This window comes from Sus scrofa, chromosome 2 (assembly GCF_000003025.6).
Source record: "Sus scrofa isolate TJ Tabasco breed Duroc chromosome 2, Sscrofa11.1, whole genome shotgun sequence".
Lineage (NCBI taxonomy): Eukaryota > Metazoa > Chordata > Mammalia > Artiodactyla > Suidae > Sus > Sus scrofa.
Window position 1 is genome coordinate 14,173,584 of NC_010444.4, and position 16,084 is coordinate 14,189,667.

The 16,084-nt window shown below is 34.8% G+C and overlaps 1 protein-coding gene across 1 annotated transcript; it reads right to left on the reverse strand.

The window, feature by feature from the left end:
* Window positions 3,132–4,064, reverse strand: LOC100516851 (olfactory receptor 4C11). The gene has a single exon (XM_021085472.1). The coding sequence runs from the start codon at window positions 4,062–4,064 to the stop codon at window positions 3,132–3,134; it is 933 nt and encodes a 310-aa protein (XP_020941131.1).

Here is a 16,084-nt window from a genome sequence, read left to right on the forward strand (position 1 = left end):
CTCTATGTCCCCTTCACCAATATACTGTTTACTGACAACAATTATGTAATACATTTGTTACAAATGATGAATCAATATTAATCCATTTTTACTAAAGTTTGTAGTTTACAATTGGTTTTACTCTTTGTGTTGTGGAATTTTATGGGTTTTGTGTCAACATCTTGTACCAAAGTGGGATATGAGTTACAATCAATGAATCTAGCTGATACGCTATTATCACCTAAAGACCGCAGATAAAATGAAGGTTTACTTTTGGAGTTGTAATTCTATGAATTTTGACCTACATGTAGTGACATGTATCCACATTCTAGTATCATGCACAATAATTTCACTGTCTTAAAAATCCATTGTGCTCTGGCTCTTCATCTCTCTCCTCCACAACCCCTGTTAACCACAAATCTTTATACTGTCTCCACTGTTCTTGCCTTTTCCAGAAGGTCCTATAGGTGGAATCATATGATATGTACCCTTTCGCATTGGTTTCTTTGCAAAGTAATATGCATTGAGGTTTCTTCCATGTCTTTTTAATGGCTTGGTAAGTTTCTTTGCAGTGCTTATTAATATTCCATTGTACAGTTTATCTACCCACTCGCTTACTGCAGAGCACCTTGATTGGTTCCTGGGTTTCACAGTTATGAATTAGAGCGGCTATAAACAATTGTGCACAATTTTTTGGTGTGGACATGACTTTTTAACTCCTTTGGGTAAAGACTGTGTTGTGTGATTACTGCATTGTATGATACGAATATGCTTAGTTTTGTAAAAACCTCCGTAGTTTCTTCCAACATGACTGTACCATTTTGCATTCTCACCAGATGGATGAGTATCTGTTTCACCACATTGTCACAGATATTTGATGTTGTGTTTGTAATTTGGCTTTTTAATAGGTTCACAGTTGTATCTTGATGTTTTAATTTGCAGCTCTTTAATGACATATGATGTTGATCATCTTTTCATGTCATCTATATATTTTATTTTTAATATTTTAGTATGTTTTAATTTTTATAGTATTATTTCAGTGAGAACTCATTTTTATTTTAGTATTTTATTTTAGTGAGAAATTTATAGTATTTTAATTTTATTTTATAGTATTTTTATTTTAGTAAGACCTGCCCTCTTGACAATCTTTGAAGTACACAGTGCACTATGGTTACCTACAGTGTTTTAAAGCATATTTTTAGAATTTACTGATCTTGTGTAACTGATATTAAATATCCATTGAAGACAATTCTCCATTTTTCCTTCCATGCAAAACCTGACAACAACCGTTCTGTTGTCTCTTTCTGGGTCTATTTTGTGTATCTCATATAAGTGGGCTCATGTAATAAAACTTCTACTTCATTTCCCCAGGTTTAATTTGACCAAAAGTATTCTCGAATCACACAAAACTTCCATTATTTTGTCCTGTGTATCTTCTTTTACTTCTATTTTCAATCTTTTTTAAAAAATTTTATTTTTTAGGTTATTTATTTTCTCATCTACCTCCTACTTTTAATTATTCATCTGAAATGAAAATCAGCATGAAAGCCTATAGTGAATGTGGTGTGTGTGTGTGCGCTTATCATGCTGGAGTTATAGAGGAATCTATTAGGTAAGTTTATAATAGATTATGACATTTCCATTCTGTGTTAACTATATGGACCTCCTCATTCATCACATGCCAACTTTGGGACACTAGTGCAGAAACTGAGCTTTGAAATATCCCAGAAAGCAAATAAATGTGAGAACACTGAAATCTCATGTTATTGTATTTTATTTATTTATTTATTTTAGGGCTACACCTGTGGCATACGTAAGTTCCCAAGTTAGGGGTCGGGTTGGAGCTGTAGCTGCCAGCCTAAACCACAGCCACAGCAACACAGAATCCAATATACATCTGCAACCTACACCACAGCTCATGGCAATCAATGCTGGATCCTTAACCTACCGAGCAAGGTCAGGGATTGAACCTGCGTACTCATGGATGCTAGTCAGATTCATTTCCTCTGAGCCACAACAGGAACTCCTTCATGTTATTTTAGTAATGAATTTATTCTAAAATAATTTTTGACAGGAGGTAATGATGGTTTTGGTAAGGTTTTACAAATAAGATAACAATATTAAAAATGAAGTGGTATCTTCATTTTTTATAAAGGTAAAAGTTCATGATGTAACCATTGACATGCAAATCCCAGGTTCAAGTGTTAATATGATCTGCCTGCTCTGGCCACCAAATTGTATTGGCAATTACAACATATGAAGCTAGATGACCTCTTTGTTGGGCAAGTACAGAGGAAAAAAATAACTTCCTGCTGTGTAGTGGATTTTCTACACTTTTTTTCCTTCAAACCACATTCTACCTCCCTGTACTTCAATCTCAGAAAATATGTTGCTTTTCTCCTGTATTTTTAAGTTTGTTTAAGTCTTGACAACAGAAATTATTTTACTTCCTAACTTCCTAGAGTTATTGAACTCTATCACTGTAGCTCCTATACACCAATCACACATAGAGCTAAATATCTCAAGTCCTTTGTAACACACACACACACACACACACACACATACACACATAATGTCTGTTATCTTAATAGTCAAAGAGAACAATAATAAAACTTTAAAAATATCATTATATAAAAAAATTTGATTCAATAGTGTGGAACTGTTTTAAAATAAAATAATTATATAATGAAATGAAGTGATTGATTCACAGGGTTAGTTTCCTTGCTCCAGAAGTGTTCAAGAGAAAGCAGTTTACCTGCTTAGAAAGGTGGTATAGCAGGAATTACAGATTGCAGAGTACTAGCTGTACTTTATTTATGGATGATCATGTAATTAAATAGTTTTGATTGTATAAAAGTTATTTTTTATGTAATCAGAGTCTAGACTGTTTTGTAGGTGTATTTCACAATCAGCAATGCCAGAATTGAACTCTCAGGAGAAGAATGAGTCAGGCTGAACATGTTAGGGAAACTATGAATCTGAGGGCAGAAGCATAGAGAAAAGAAGAAAAATCTGTTACATTTTAATAGATGTTGTGGGGGAGTCAATATCTGTCATCTATCTATCTATCTATCTATCTACCTATCTATCTATCTATCTATCCATCTAGAGGCAGTCAAACAGTGACTCAATAAGTAAACAAAGCTCTTAATTCATCTTTTGCTTTCAGAGGTAATTCTGACATGCCATAATTTCCTCATGGCATTTTTCACTTCTGCATTCCTCAGTGTGTAGATGAGTGGATTGAGGAAGGGTGTTCCAATGGTATAAAATACTGCCACCATCTTGTCCATGGGGAAAGTGGTTGGGGGGCGTGTGTACATGAATATACATGGACCGAAGAATAAGATGACTACAATGATATGGGAAGTGCAAGTGGAGAGGGCTTTTTTCCTCCCTTCTGCACTATGGTTTCTCAGGGAACGCAGGATAATGAAGTATGAGATCATCAGAATTACAAAACTGCTGGAGCAAATAGCTCCACTGTTAGACACCAAGAGCAGGTTGATCATGTAAGTGTCCATGCAGGCAAGTTTCAACAAGGGCTGCAAATCACAGCAATAGTGATCAATCAGATTGGGGCCACAGAAAGGCAGTCTCAAGGCCAAGATAATCTGAGCCATAGAATGTATAAAAGACCCTATCCATGCCAGAACAATCAGGATGATGCAGACCTGGCGCCTCATGATGGTTGGGTAATGCAGTGGCTTGCGGATGGCCATGTAGCGATCAACAGCCATGAGGATCAGGACAAAGATCTCCATGCAGCCAAATATATGTAATGCAAAGACTTGAGTCATGCACCCATTGTAAGATATGATTTTCTTTGCAGACAGAGAATCCACAATGAGTCTAGGGGCTATGGAAGTTGAAAAGCAGGTATCGGCAATGGACAAATAAAACAGGAAGAAGTACATTGGGCTCCCAAGTGTTTGGCTGGACCTGATGGTCACAATAATAAGCAGATTGCCCACCAGAGTTCCCATATAGAAAATGAAGAAGATTACAAACACTATTTTCTGTCTCATAGGATCCGGTGTCAATCCTAACAATACAAACTCAGTGACACTATTATTTGGCTGCATTGTTTCAGTCAAAATGGAAAAGGGGCAGGTTAGAAATAGTGAATCTGCAAAGGGAAAAAGAAATGACATGAATACCACATTTAAAGTTCAAATACATATACCTTATCATGAAAGTGCCACTTTCCAATTGGTAATCTTTTACCTTATGTAGTATTTTCTGAATAAAATTGAAACCATACTTTTTATTCAATCTATTTAATGGATTGCTTATGAAACAATGAAGTATATACATAACAAAAAATAAATAGTTCCTTAAATATAGTAAACACTAATTAGGGTAGAGTGTTGCATAAATAGAAAAAACTTATGCCTCACCCTAATATGATTTACATTACTTAAATTGTTAATACAGTTATAAATACTTTCTGGTAAATGTTATAAACATTTGAGGGGGGAGTACAGGAGAGATGGGAGAGGAAGAAGGGAGGGAGAGAGAAGTGAAATAAACACAGTTTTAGCAGTGAAAATCCACTCAAATTGTCCAGTCAATAATGAGATTTAATCCTTTGCCTTTGACTAAGTTTCTTTTTGCTTTACCTCGCAAACATTTTTAGTTGTTTACAGTTATGAATTCAGTTTATATCGTTAAACTTTACACTTTTAAATTTATAACATGTTGTCTAAAGTTAGATTCTTCCCCTTATTCATTATTTTTTGAGGCTTTCAACATATTTTATTGACACAAGGAGATGATAAGACTAAAATGAAGGGTAAATAGAGTGATAACATTTGCCATAAATGTGAATATTCTTTCAAATTTTATTCATGTGAAGCACCGGGAAATTTAGAAAAAGAACTCAGGAAGCTCCAAGGTATAGTTGAAACTTTTCAATAGAGAATCCTTTGGATCTATATTCTTCAGTGTCCTATAGCCTGACTTCAGTAAGAGAAGGTAGGAATAAAAAGAATTATTATTTATCCACATAAAGTAAATATAGGCATTATTTTATGTACCTCATCACAAATATTTTCCAAATAATAGCACAGGTGAAAGCATAAGTGTCAAGCTGATAAAATACATATATAACATATATACCAGATAAAAGCATAATTTCCTCAAGCATAAATGGATTTCAAGGGCCAATCTTTTAAAACACGGCACAGAGGAATGTGAGCAAAAGAACTGATCCTGAAAGAAAACCTTATTAAAATTAAGCATGTGAAAAGAAGTTCAATTTCATTCTAATTAAGTATATGCAAATTTAAATCACAATCAGATACCTTTTCACCTACCAGATTAACAAAGTGATCTTCTGATAAATATCTAAGTATGGTTGAAAATTTCTATGGGAAGCAATTTCACATTTTTGGTAGGAATTTAATCTCATAGGGAGTGATTTCCAGCACTGATGATATTACAGCCACATATAGACATAGGTCTAGTGATTCTCTTTGCTGCAGATTATCTCACTCATAGACACAAAATAGTCACTACAGCCCCTTCCATGGTAACAAAAAGTAGGAAATTGTTTCAATGCCTATCAGAAGAAAGCTGAATAAATGAGGGATAGTACTTTATACAATCATTTTAAAAATATTTTTTAATTGAAGTATAATTGATTTACAATGTTCCTTCAATTTCTGTTGTACAGCAAAGTGACCCACTCATACATACATGTACTTTCTTTTTTTCAAATACTATCTTCCATCATGTTCTAAGATGATGGGACTAGTTCCCTGTGCTGTACAGTAGGACTCCATTGCTTATCTGTCCCAAATGTAACAGTTTGCATCTACTAACCCCAAACTCCCCCTTTATCCCAATCACTAACAAAAATGAATTAGATACACATGCAGTGATTTCTAAAATATGTTGTAGAGTGAGTGAGTTAAAAACTGTGTGGGTTTCTAACATTTGTTAATAACAGAATAATATATATCACATATAGGTATATGCTTATATAAATTGATTTCATTTACAAGAACACCAAAATAGCATAAACCTTGTGGTCTTTGGTTGGGAAAATTGCATCTTGTTATCAGAGCTGGGAGGATGACCTGTGTTTTAAGCTATTCCCTTTGGTAATATTTGAAAATATGTCATGATTATGCTGCATTAAAAATAAAACAAAAAAATCCGATCTTAGAAAGTGACTTCTCAGTAATATTGACATATTACAGATCCAGAAAGTCAATGAAAAAATTAAAAGTGTTTCCCTAGATACAATTCAATAGTTACTGACACTATTCTATACTTACTTGTTGTTAAGGGACACGTGTGTCCTGCTGTATCTGCAGAAAAATCGTAATGTTCACGGAACATTTCCACAAACATTGAAACAGATAGTTTATCTTTTTGGCTGTCTCTCTTACCACATCTTCCAAGAGAAGTGCCCATTTCCATCAGGGGTCTGGTGCACAATTATATTTCCATCAACCCGAGATTGTAAAGCACTACTAAAAAATTCCCTAAACTTTCCCTGATTCCACAAGTGCCTTTAATGTATTAGGTGTGCACTGTGACATTTGTTAAATTTATTTTCTCCAAATAATAAATGTAGTCAAATGAATTCTAAATACAAATCTTACCAGTTTTGATGGGAGGTTATGTAGAAGTTAGGCTCTTCAGTGGAAGCCCAGATCTCTTTGATCTCACAAAGAGCCTAGGTTCCGACCTGAGTGCCAAAAGGCAGACCAAATTGATCTCAGATGCATCCCACACTTTCTGAAATCCACAGTCATGCAAGATTTTGACAGGGAGGTGCTTCTCTTTTGCCCTTCCTGGAAGAGTATTTAAGAGTGGGTGATGCAAAATAGAGGAGTCTGGGGATGGTCATTCCCTAAAGTGTGCTTTTGCTTCCAATTAAGAAACATAAGTCAGATATGATAAAGAACTTAACCTTCAATATAAGTTATTGGAATATGGAAAAAAAGGTGGTCTCTTCTTACAGTTAAAGTTGTAAAGTTGTTCATTTGTGCTATAAATCACATATTTGGGTTATAATTTTTTTTTTTTTAGGGCTATACCCATGGCATATAGAAGTTCCCAGGCTAGGGGTTCAATTGGAGCTGCAGCTGCCGGCCAGTGCCACAGCCGCAGCAACTCAGGATCCAAGCTGCATCAGTGACCTACACCACAGTTCATGGGAACGCCAGATCCTTGATCCACTGAGCAAGGTCAGGGATCAAACCTACATCCTCATGGATACTAGTTGGATCTGTTTCTGCTGCACCACAACGGGAACTCCTAGGTTACAATTTTTTTTTTTTTTTAAAGGATGATTATCTGTGTCCAAGTCTTGGTTTATGATACCATTCTTCAATAAAATAAATTAGAGCCTTTTAAAGAAATGGCTGCTTATAGGCCTGGGGCAGGGAATGTACAAGATGAACTGGAGCATCTCGTGCTAGAACATATAGAAGATCTCACACACACACTCAGATTCACATACACACACACACATGCACTCAGACGCAAAATATCGCATCTTTTTTTATCCATTAATCTTTTGATGGACACAGGTTGTTTCCATATCTTGGCTATTGTGAATAATGCTGCAGTAAACATGGCAAGGCAGATATCTATTTAATTTCCTTTGGATGTATACTCTTGTGTTGGAAAACTGGATCATATGGCAGTTAGATTTTTAATTTTTTGAGGAAGCTACATGCTGATTTTAAAAGGGGCTGCATCACTTCATAGTTGTACCAATAGTTCACCTGGGTTCCCTTTTTACTGCATCCCCACCAACACTTGTTATTTCTCATCCTTTATGATGGCCATTCTGACAGGTGAGAGGTTGCTATCTCATTGTGATTTTCATTTTAATTTTCCTGATGATTATGGGTGTTGAACATCATTTTATGTCTTTGTTGGCCATTTGGACATCTTTGACAAAAATGTCTATTCAGTTCCTCTGCCCACTTTTTTTTTGGCTTGTTTGTTATTGGGCTATTGAGTTCATATAGTTTAGGCATCAATATTTATTAGATATATGGTTTCTCTCATTTCATAGATTATTTATTTATTTATTTGGTTGTTTCTCATGCTGTGCTAAAGCTTTGTAGTTGATATAACCCCATCTATTGATTTTTGCTTTTGTTGCTTGTGTTTTAATATCACATCAAAAAACTCATCGCCAACACCAAGGTCTAGGAGCTTCTTTCCTATATTTACTTGGAGAGGTTTATGGTAATATGTCTATTTTAAGTCTTTAGTCCCTTTAGAATTAACTTTTGTGAGTTGTGTAAAATAGGGACCAATTTTATTTTTCTGTATGTGGTTATCTAGTTTTCCCAACACCATTTATTGAAGAGCCAATCACTTTCCCACTGAATATTCTTGTCTAGCTAAATGTGATATACCACATTTATAGAATAAAATGTAAAAATGATGTGATCATCTTAATATATCCAGAAATATCATTTAACAAAATACAGTTTTCTTTTATGAAAAAAAGAAAACCTCTCAACAAATTGAGTGTAGAAGGAATATACCTCAACATAAGAAAGATTATGCACAACAAACCCACAGCTAACTTGACATTCCACAATGAGAGGTTGAAATATTTTCCTCTAAGATCAGGCACAATTCAAATGGGTCCACTCTTACCATTCCTATTCAACATATACTGGAATTTCTAGCTGAGTTAATTGGGAAAGATAAAGAAATAAATGGCATCCAAATTGGAAAAGAAGTAAAAATGTTTCTGTTGCAGATTATATAATCTTTTGTATAGGAAATCTTAAAAAAAATCAACAAAAGGAAATTGTTAGAACTAGTTAATGAATCCACTAAAGTTTCAGGATACAAAATAAATGTACAGAAATTAGTGTGTTTCTGTATACCAATGACGAAATGACTAACTTAAAAAAAAAACACTCACAGTAGCATCAAACACAATAAAATACTCAAGAACAAATTCACCAATGAAGTGAAAGGCCAGTAAAATGAAAACTGCAAGCCTCTGATGAAAGAAATTGGAGAAGATATTCACACATGGGAAGATATATGAGTTCATGGGTCAGATGCACTAATATTATTTTTAAAAATTAATGTTGTTTAAATGATCGTACTACCCAAAGCAATGTATGCAATGTATAGAGTCAGTGTAATCTCTATCAAAATGTCAGTGACATTATTCACGGAAATAGAACAAAAAGTTCTAAAATACATATAGAATGCAGGAAGAATAGCCCTGGCAATACTGAGGAAGAAAAACAAACTGCAGGCATCACACTTCTTGATTTCAAACTCTATTGCAAAGCTATGGTAATCAAAACACTATAGCAATCAAAATAGTAATAAAAACAGACAAATAGACCAATGAAACAGAATAGAGAGCTCCTTTTGTTAATATGATATATTACATGATGGATTTTCCTCTATTGAACCAATCTTGCATTCCAGTATTAAATCCCACTTAATTACTTGTATAATTTTTTTTAAAGAGTTGTTGAATTCTGTGTACTAGTGATTTCCTGAAAAAATTTGTATCAGTTTCTTCAGAGATATTTGTCTGTGGTTTTCTTTTTCTTTTCCTTTTTTTGGGGTGTGTTCTGTAATTGCCACAAAACACTTGATGTTTCATTGTCCTCTGTTGTGGGTTATTAGTTTCAATCCATTCTAATTGGATAAGATAGCTCTAATCTTTTAAAATTTACTAAGAACTGTTTTGTGTCCTAACATCTGGTTCATCTGAAGATGTTCTATATGTACTTGAGAAAAATGTAATTCTGCTGGTTGGTGGAGACTTCTCTAGAAGTCCATTTGGTCTACACTGCTATGTAAGTTCTCAATTTATTACGATCTTCTGTATGATTGATTTATTCATTATGAAATGTGGAATATTGAAGATTTCCACTATTATTTCAGAGCTGTTCACTTATCCCTTTAATCTGTCAGAGTTTGTTTCACATATTTTTAATATCTGATTTTAGTTGTGTATATATACATATGTGCATATTTCAAACTGTTGTTTTGTTTTGGTGAGTTGATTATTTTCTCATTAGATGATGACCTGATTGGTCTCTTGCAATAGTTTTTGACATAATGTCAATTTTGTCTAAATTAGTATAGCCATCTACTCTGTTTTACTACTTCCGTGTAATTTATTTTTCTAACTTTTCAATTTCAATTTATGTGTGTCCTTAAATCTAAAATAAGTTTCTTTTAGACATCTTATAGTAGTTAGTGTTTTATTTTATATTTTATTGAAATAAAACTGATGTACAACACTATATTAGTCCCAAGTACAAAACAGAATGATTCAGTGTTTCTGAACTTTGCAAAACAACCACCAAAATAAATTTAGGTGACATTTATCACCATACACAGATTATTTCAAAATCATTGACTACATTCCCCATGCTGTACATTCCATCCCTCTGACTCTTTTATTGTGTAGCTGGAAGATTACAACTCTTAACGTCTCTCATATATTTCATTCATCACCACCACCTTATCCTCTGGAAAATACTTGTTTTTTTTTCAGTATCATGGAACAGCAGAACTCTGCAGAAGGCAAATGTCTATGGACTCAGAGTTCTAAAGTACAGATTCTCCTTCCAAGACTAGATGAAGGACTTACGCATTAACCATATTATTTTATGAACAGCTGCACTATGTCCTAAGATACCCCCTTTTGATATTACAAAAGAAGATAATCTCGTCATTGTCTATGCCTGTCCCTGCCCCCAAATCTTGTCACCTTCATTAATCCCATCAATAATAATCTCATCAGCTTCCTTAATAAAAAGATAGGAGCTAAAGCCTAGGCACCTTTGTTCTGCAGACCAGAGTGCCTCCTGGTCCCCCACTTTCTAAATGTTAGAGTCTTGTGTGTTCTCTTACACTGTGCCACGCCGTCTCTCTTCCAGGGTTCCCCGTTTCCCTGCAGTGCTGAACTCAAAGATATCTTTGAGTCTATTTCTGTTTTGTTGTGTTTGTTCACCTGTTCTGCTTTTTGGGTACCATATGTTAAGTGATCACATGCCATTTATCTTTCTTTGTATGATTTATTTCAATTAGTATCATACCCTCTAAGTTCATCCATATTGTAGCAAATGGCAAGCTTTCATTGTTTTTATGGCACCCTCCCTCTCTCTCTATTTTTTTCGCAACTACTTATCCAGTCGTCTATTGATGGGCACTTACATTGCTTTCCTATCTTAGTTGTTATAAACAATGCTTTGATGAACACAACTGTGCATCTGTATGTTCACATTAGTGTTTTTGTTTTCTTTGGAGAAAATACACAGAAGTGGAATTGCTGGATAATATAGGATGTCTCTTTTTAATTTTTTTGAGGAAACTCTATACTGTTTAAACAGTGCTGTACCAATTTAAAGTCCTACCAACAGTGCATGAGAGGTCGCTTTTCTACCCATCCTTGGAAATACTTACTATTTTTTGTCTTTTTGAAAATCACCACTCTGAGAGGCTTGAGGTGATGTCTCATTGTAGTTTTGATTTGGGTTTCCCCAGTGATAGTGATTTAGAGCCTTTTTTCATGTGTCTTGGCCATTTGTATGTCTGCATTGGAAAAATGTCTGTTCAGGTCCTCTGCCCATTTTTTAACTAGGTTGTTTATCATTATTTGATGTTGAGTCATATGAGTTCTTTGCATATTTTGGATATTAACCCCATGTTAGCTCAGACATATTTTGCAAATATATTCTTCCTTCTCTGTACAAAAGCCTTTCAATTTGAAGTAGTTCCCATCTGTTTATACTTGCTTTAGTTTCTCTTGCCTGAGGAGACAGACTCCCCCCTTTCCCCCAAAAAATATTGCTAAGACTAATGTCAAAACATGTACTGCCTATGTTTTCTTCTAGGAGTTTTATGGTTTCATTATTACATTTAAGTGTTTAGTCCATTTTGAATTTATTTTTGTGAATGTTGTGAGGAAGTAGTCCAGTATGATTCTTTTGCATGTAGCTTTCCAGCTTTCCCAGGACCATTTATTGAAGAGAATTTCCTCCCACTGTATATTCTTATCTCTCATTGTAGAATAATTGACCCTATGAGCATCTTCATGATCATTACCTTAAACTCTTTACCAGGGAGGCTGCTTCTCTCCACTCTGTTGAGTTCTTCTTCTGGAATTTTGTGTCTTCATTTGGAATGTATTCCTCTGTTGCCCCATTTTGTGTAACTCTGTTTTCATTTCTTTGTATTATGTTGGTCGGTTACTTTTGCTAATCTTGGAGAGATGAACTTATTTAGATGTCTTAATGGACCCGACCATGTACTCCCTTCTTATCAACAGAACCATAGGCATAGTTTCTTTAGTTGTAGTAGGAGCTACTATTGTAGCTGTGGTGGTAGGGAGGGCTGGGCTCTGACCTGTTTGACGTCCAGGTCCTGCTTCAGGTGGAGGCTGTCAGACTGCGCTTATGTTAGCTGGGTCCTGATGTGGTCCCAGGCTGGGGGAGTAAGGATGTGGAACTTGTGTTTTTGAATTCATCCAGCTACTCTCTGTCTTTTCATTAGGGCATTTAGTTTAATCTATTTACACTTAAAATAATTACCAAGAGGGAAGGACTTACTACTTCCTTTTTTAAAGTTATTCCTGTCCTGTAGCTTGTCTTTCTTTTCCTCTTGGTCTTTCTTCCTTTCTGTGTCATTGACTTTTTTTAACTCCTTCATTTGAAACAAAAGTGCACTGGAAAGTAGCGTGAAAGCTTATAAATATATAAAATTCACTAGTAAAGCTAAAGGAACTCTGGTGAGTGGATGCCATGCATTTATCTACTCACTTTGATGCAGCTGGTTTTCAACTATAGGCACTGTAAGCTGACATGCTTCTGAGACTTTATTAATCACATAGCTGAAAGTTGGTACCTGTTTACCAGACTCTTCATATTTCCTGCCATCTCTGCCTCTAGCACCCACTTTTCTACTTTCTATTTCAGTAAGTTAAACCTAAACTTTTTTTTTTCTTTTTTGCTTTTTAGATTTCACATATAACTCATTTTTAAAGATTTAAAGCTAAAGATGCAATACGTAAAAAGACTGGAGCTGTTATCTATAGTCTCCTTTTTCCTTTAGTTAAGCAATAACTGTGTGTTTAGCATTCTCTTAGGTTTCTTTTTAATCTTATTAAAACAGTACCAAATAATATCTTCAGTTAAAATTTATCTTCTATTAAAATTATAAATTGCATTCTCCAAATAAAAGTATTGTTAGTAAATGTATATGATGGCCATGACTAAAAATATGAGTTTCACTAATTATATTTTTAAAATCCATTTTATAATGAAAATAGGTAGTGCACACTAGATTTTCTTCTTTATTCACAGCTCTATATTATATCCCTTTTTAAACCTCATGACAAGCCAATAAAATAGAGATTATTTTCACTTCCAATTTACACACCAAAATTGAGGCCCAGTATTTTATCTATATTTCCTGATGTTACAGGGCTGTAAAATAATAGAACAGAATTTGGATCCATCCAGGTTGAGCATAGACCTCCTATTCTTAATCATTATATCCTTCCACCAAGCTTGAAGCAAAAGTAAGTGCAGTTCATGATCATTGCCTCAATTCCAAATGTTTCCTGTATTGTAGGCCACTTTGCAGGGATAAAGTGGATCGCAGGTATTTATTACTGAAATGAGGGGCATACAAAACTTGTTTAAAACCTTGCTTCTGATACATTTTAGCAGAATAACCTGAAGGGTGTTTTTACTTCTCTGAACTTCAGATTTTTATCTGTGAATTTTTGATAAATATACCTAACTTTGTATTATTTTGTGAGACACAATCATGATAATAAAAAAGCACTAGATGCATATCAGCCATTCTACTTCTTTCTAAAATGAAAGGATAATTATAATGCATAGTATTTCTTTTAGGGAAGTCACTTTTGAGGGCAGGTGACCACTTTACAATGATACATTGGATGGATATCATGTCCAGAAACTTTTAAAATTCCATCATTTACCTAGGTTTAATTTGACTACAAGCCTTCTAAGTTTGATGACCCTCTATAACTTCTTGTTTTAGTATCTTTATTTTTAACCTACATGTTGGTTTATTTTATTCTATTCTGTTCCTCATATATTAATACATTGTTTCATCTGAAATGCAAATGGCCATGAACCCCTGTACTCTGTGTGTGTGTGTGTGTGTGTGTGTGTATGCTCGCATTAGGGAAGTGTAGGTTAAGTGAGTTTATGATGGAATCATAGCACTTCTGTTCCTTTTATATATGTGGCCCTCATCATTAAAGCCATGCAATGTTGAGACATCGGTATTGACACTAAACTTTGTAATGTCCCAAGAAGGTAAAACAAAATGAGGACAATAAGATTCATATTATTTTACTGAATTTATTTCAAAATAAACTTTGATATGAGAACATGCTTAGACTGGTAAGTTGGGTCCACTTAAAGAAGGAGAAACCTAGCCACAGCAATTAGACAAACAAAAGAAATAAAAGGTATCCAAATAGGAAGAGAAGAGATAAAACTATAACTGTATGCAGATGACATGATACTATACATACAAAACCCTAAGGACTCAACCCAAAAACTACTTGAACTGATTAATACATTCAGCAAAGTAGCAGGATATAAGATTAACATTCAGAAATCAGTCACATTTCTGTATTCCAACAATGAAATATTAGAAAAGGAATACAAAAATACAATACCTTTTAAAATTGCACCCCCCAAAAAAATCAAATACCTTGGAATACATCTGACCAAGGAGGTAAAGCACTTAAATGCCAAGAACTATAAAACTTTAATCAAAGAAATTAAAGAAGATGTAAAGAAATGGAAAGATATTCCATGTTCATGGATTAGAAAAATCAATTTTGTAAAAATGGCCATACTACCCAAAACAATCTACAGATTGAATGCAATCCCTGTCAAATTACTCATGACATTTTTTACAGAACTAGAACAAACAATCCAAAAATCTATATGGAACCACAAAAGATCCAGAATTGCCAAAGCAACCCAACCCTGAGAAACAAAAACCAAGCGGGGGGCATAACTCTCTCAGACTTCGAGCAATATTACAAAGCCACAGTCATCAAAACAGTGTGGTACTGGTATCAAGAGACTGACAGACCAATGGAACAGAATAGAGAGCTCAGACACCTATGGTCAATTAATCTTTGACAAAGGAGGAAAGAGCACAATATGGCACAAAGAAAGTCTATTCAGCAAGCATTGCTGGGAAACCTGGACAGCTGCATGCAACGCATTGAAATTAGAACACACCCTCACACCATGCACAAAAATAAACTCCAAATGGCTGAAAGACTTAAATAAAAGACAAGACACCATCACACTCCTGGAAGAGAACATAGGCAAAACACTCTCTGACATCAACATCATGAATATTTTTTCAGGTCAGTCTCCCAAGGCAACAGAAATAAGAACAAAAATACACCAGTGGGACCTAATCAAACTGAAAAGTTTTGCACAGCAAAGGAAACCAAAAAGAAAACAAAAAGACAACTTACACAGTGGGAGAAAACACTGGGAGTTCAAATGGTGTAACTGACAAGGGCATAATCTCTAGAATATACAAACAATTTGTACAACTCAACAGCAAAGCCAATCACCCAATGGAAAAATGGGCCAAAGACCTGAATAGACTGTTCTCCAAGGAAGATAGACAGATGGCCAACAAGCACATGAAACAATGTTCAACACCCCTGAGTATAAGAGAAATACAAATCACAACTACCGTGAGATACCACCTCACACCAGTCAGAATGGCCATCATTAATAAATGCACAAATAACAAGTGCTGGAGGGGCTGTGGAGAAAAGGCAGCCTTCCTTCACTGTTGGTGGGAATGTAAGCTGGTACAGCCACTATGGAGAACAGTTTGGAGATACCTTAGAAATCTATACATAGAACTACCATATGACCCCGCAATCCCACTCTTGGGCATATATCTGGACAAAAGATTCCCTGAAAAAGACACATGCACCTGCATGTTCATTGCAGAACTATTCACAATAGCCAAGACATGGAAACATCCCACATGTCCATTGACATATGATTGGATTAGGAAGAGGTTGTATATATACACAATGGAATACTACTCAGCC

Bases quoted from the DNA above. Each gene is read 5' to 3' on its own strand.
- LOC100516851 (XM_021085472.1), bottom strand. From the start codon at position 4,064: ATGCAGCCAAATAATAGTGTCACTGAGTTTGTATTGTTAGGATTGACA.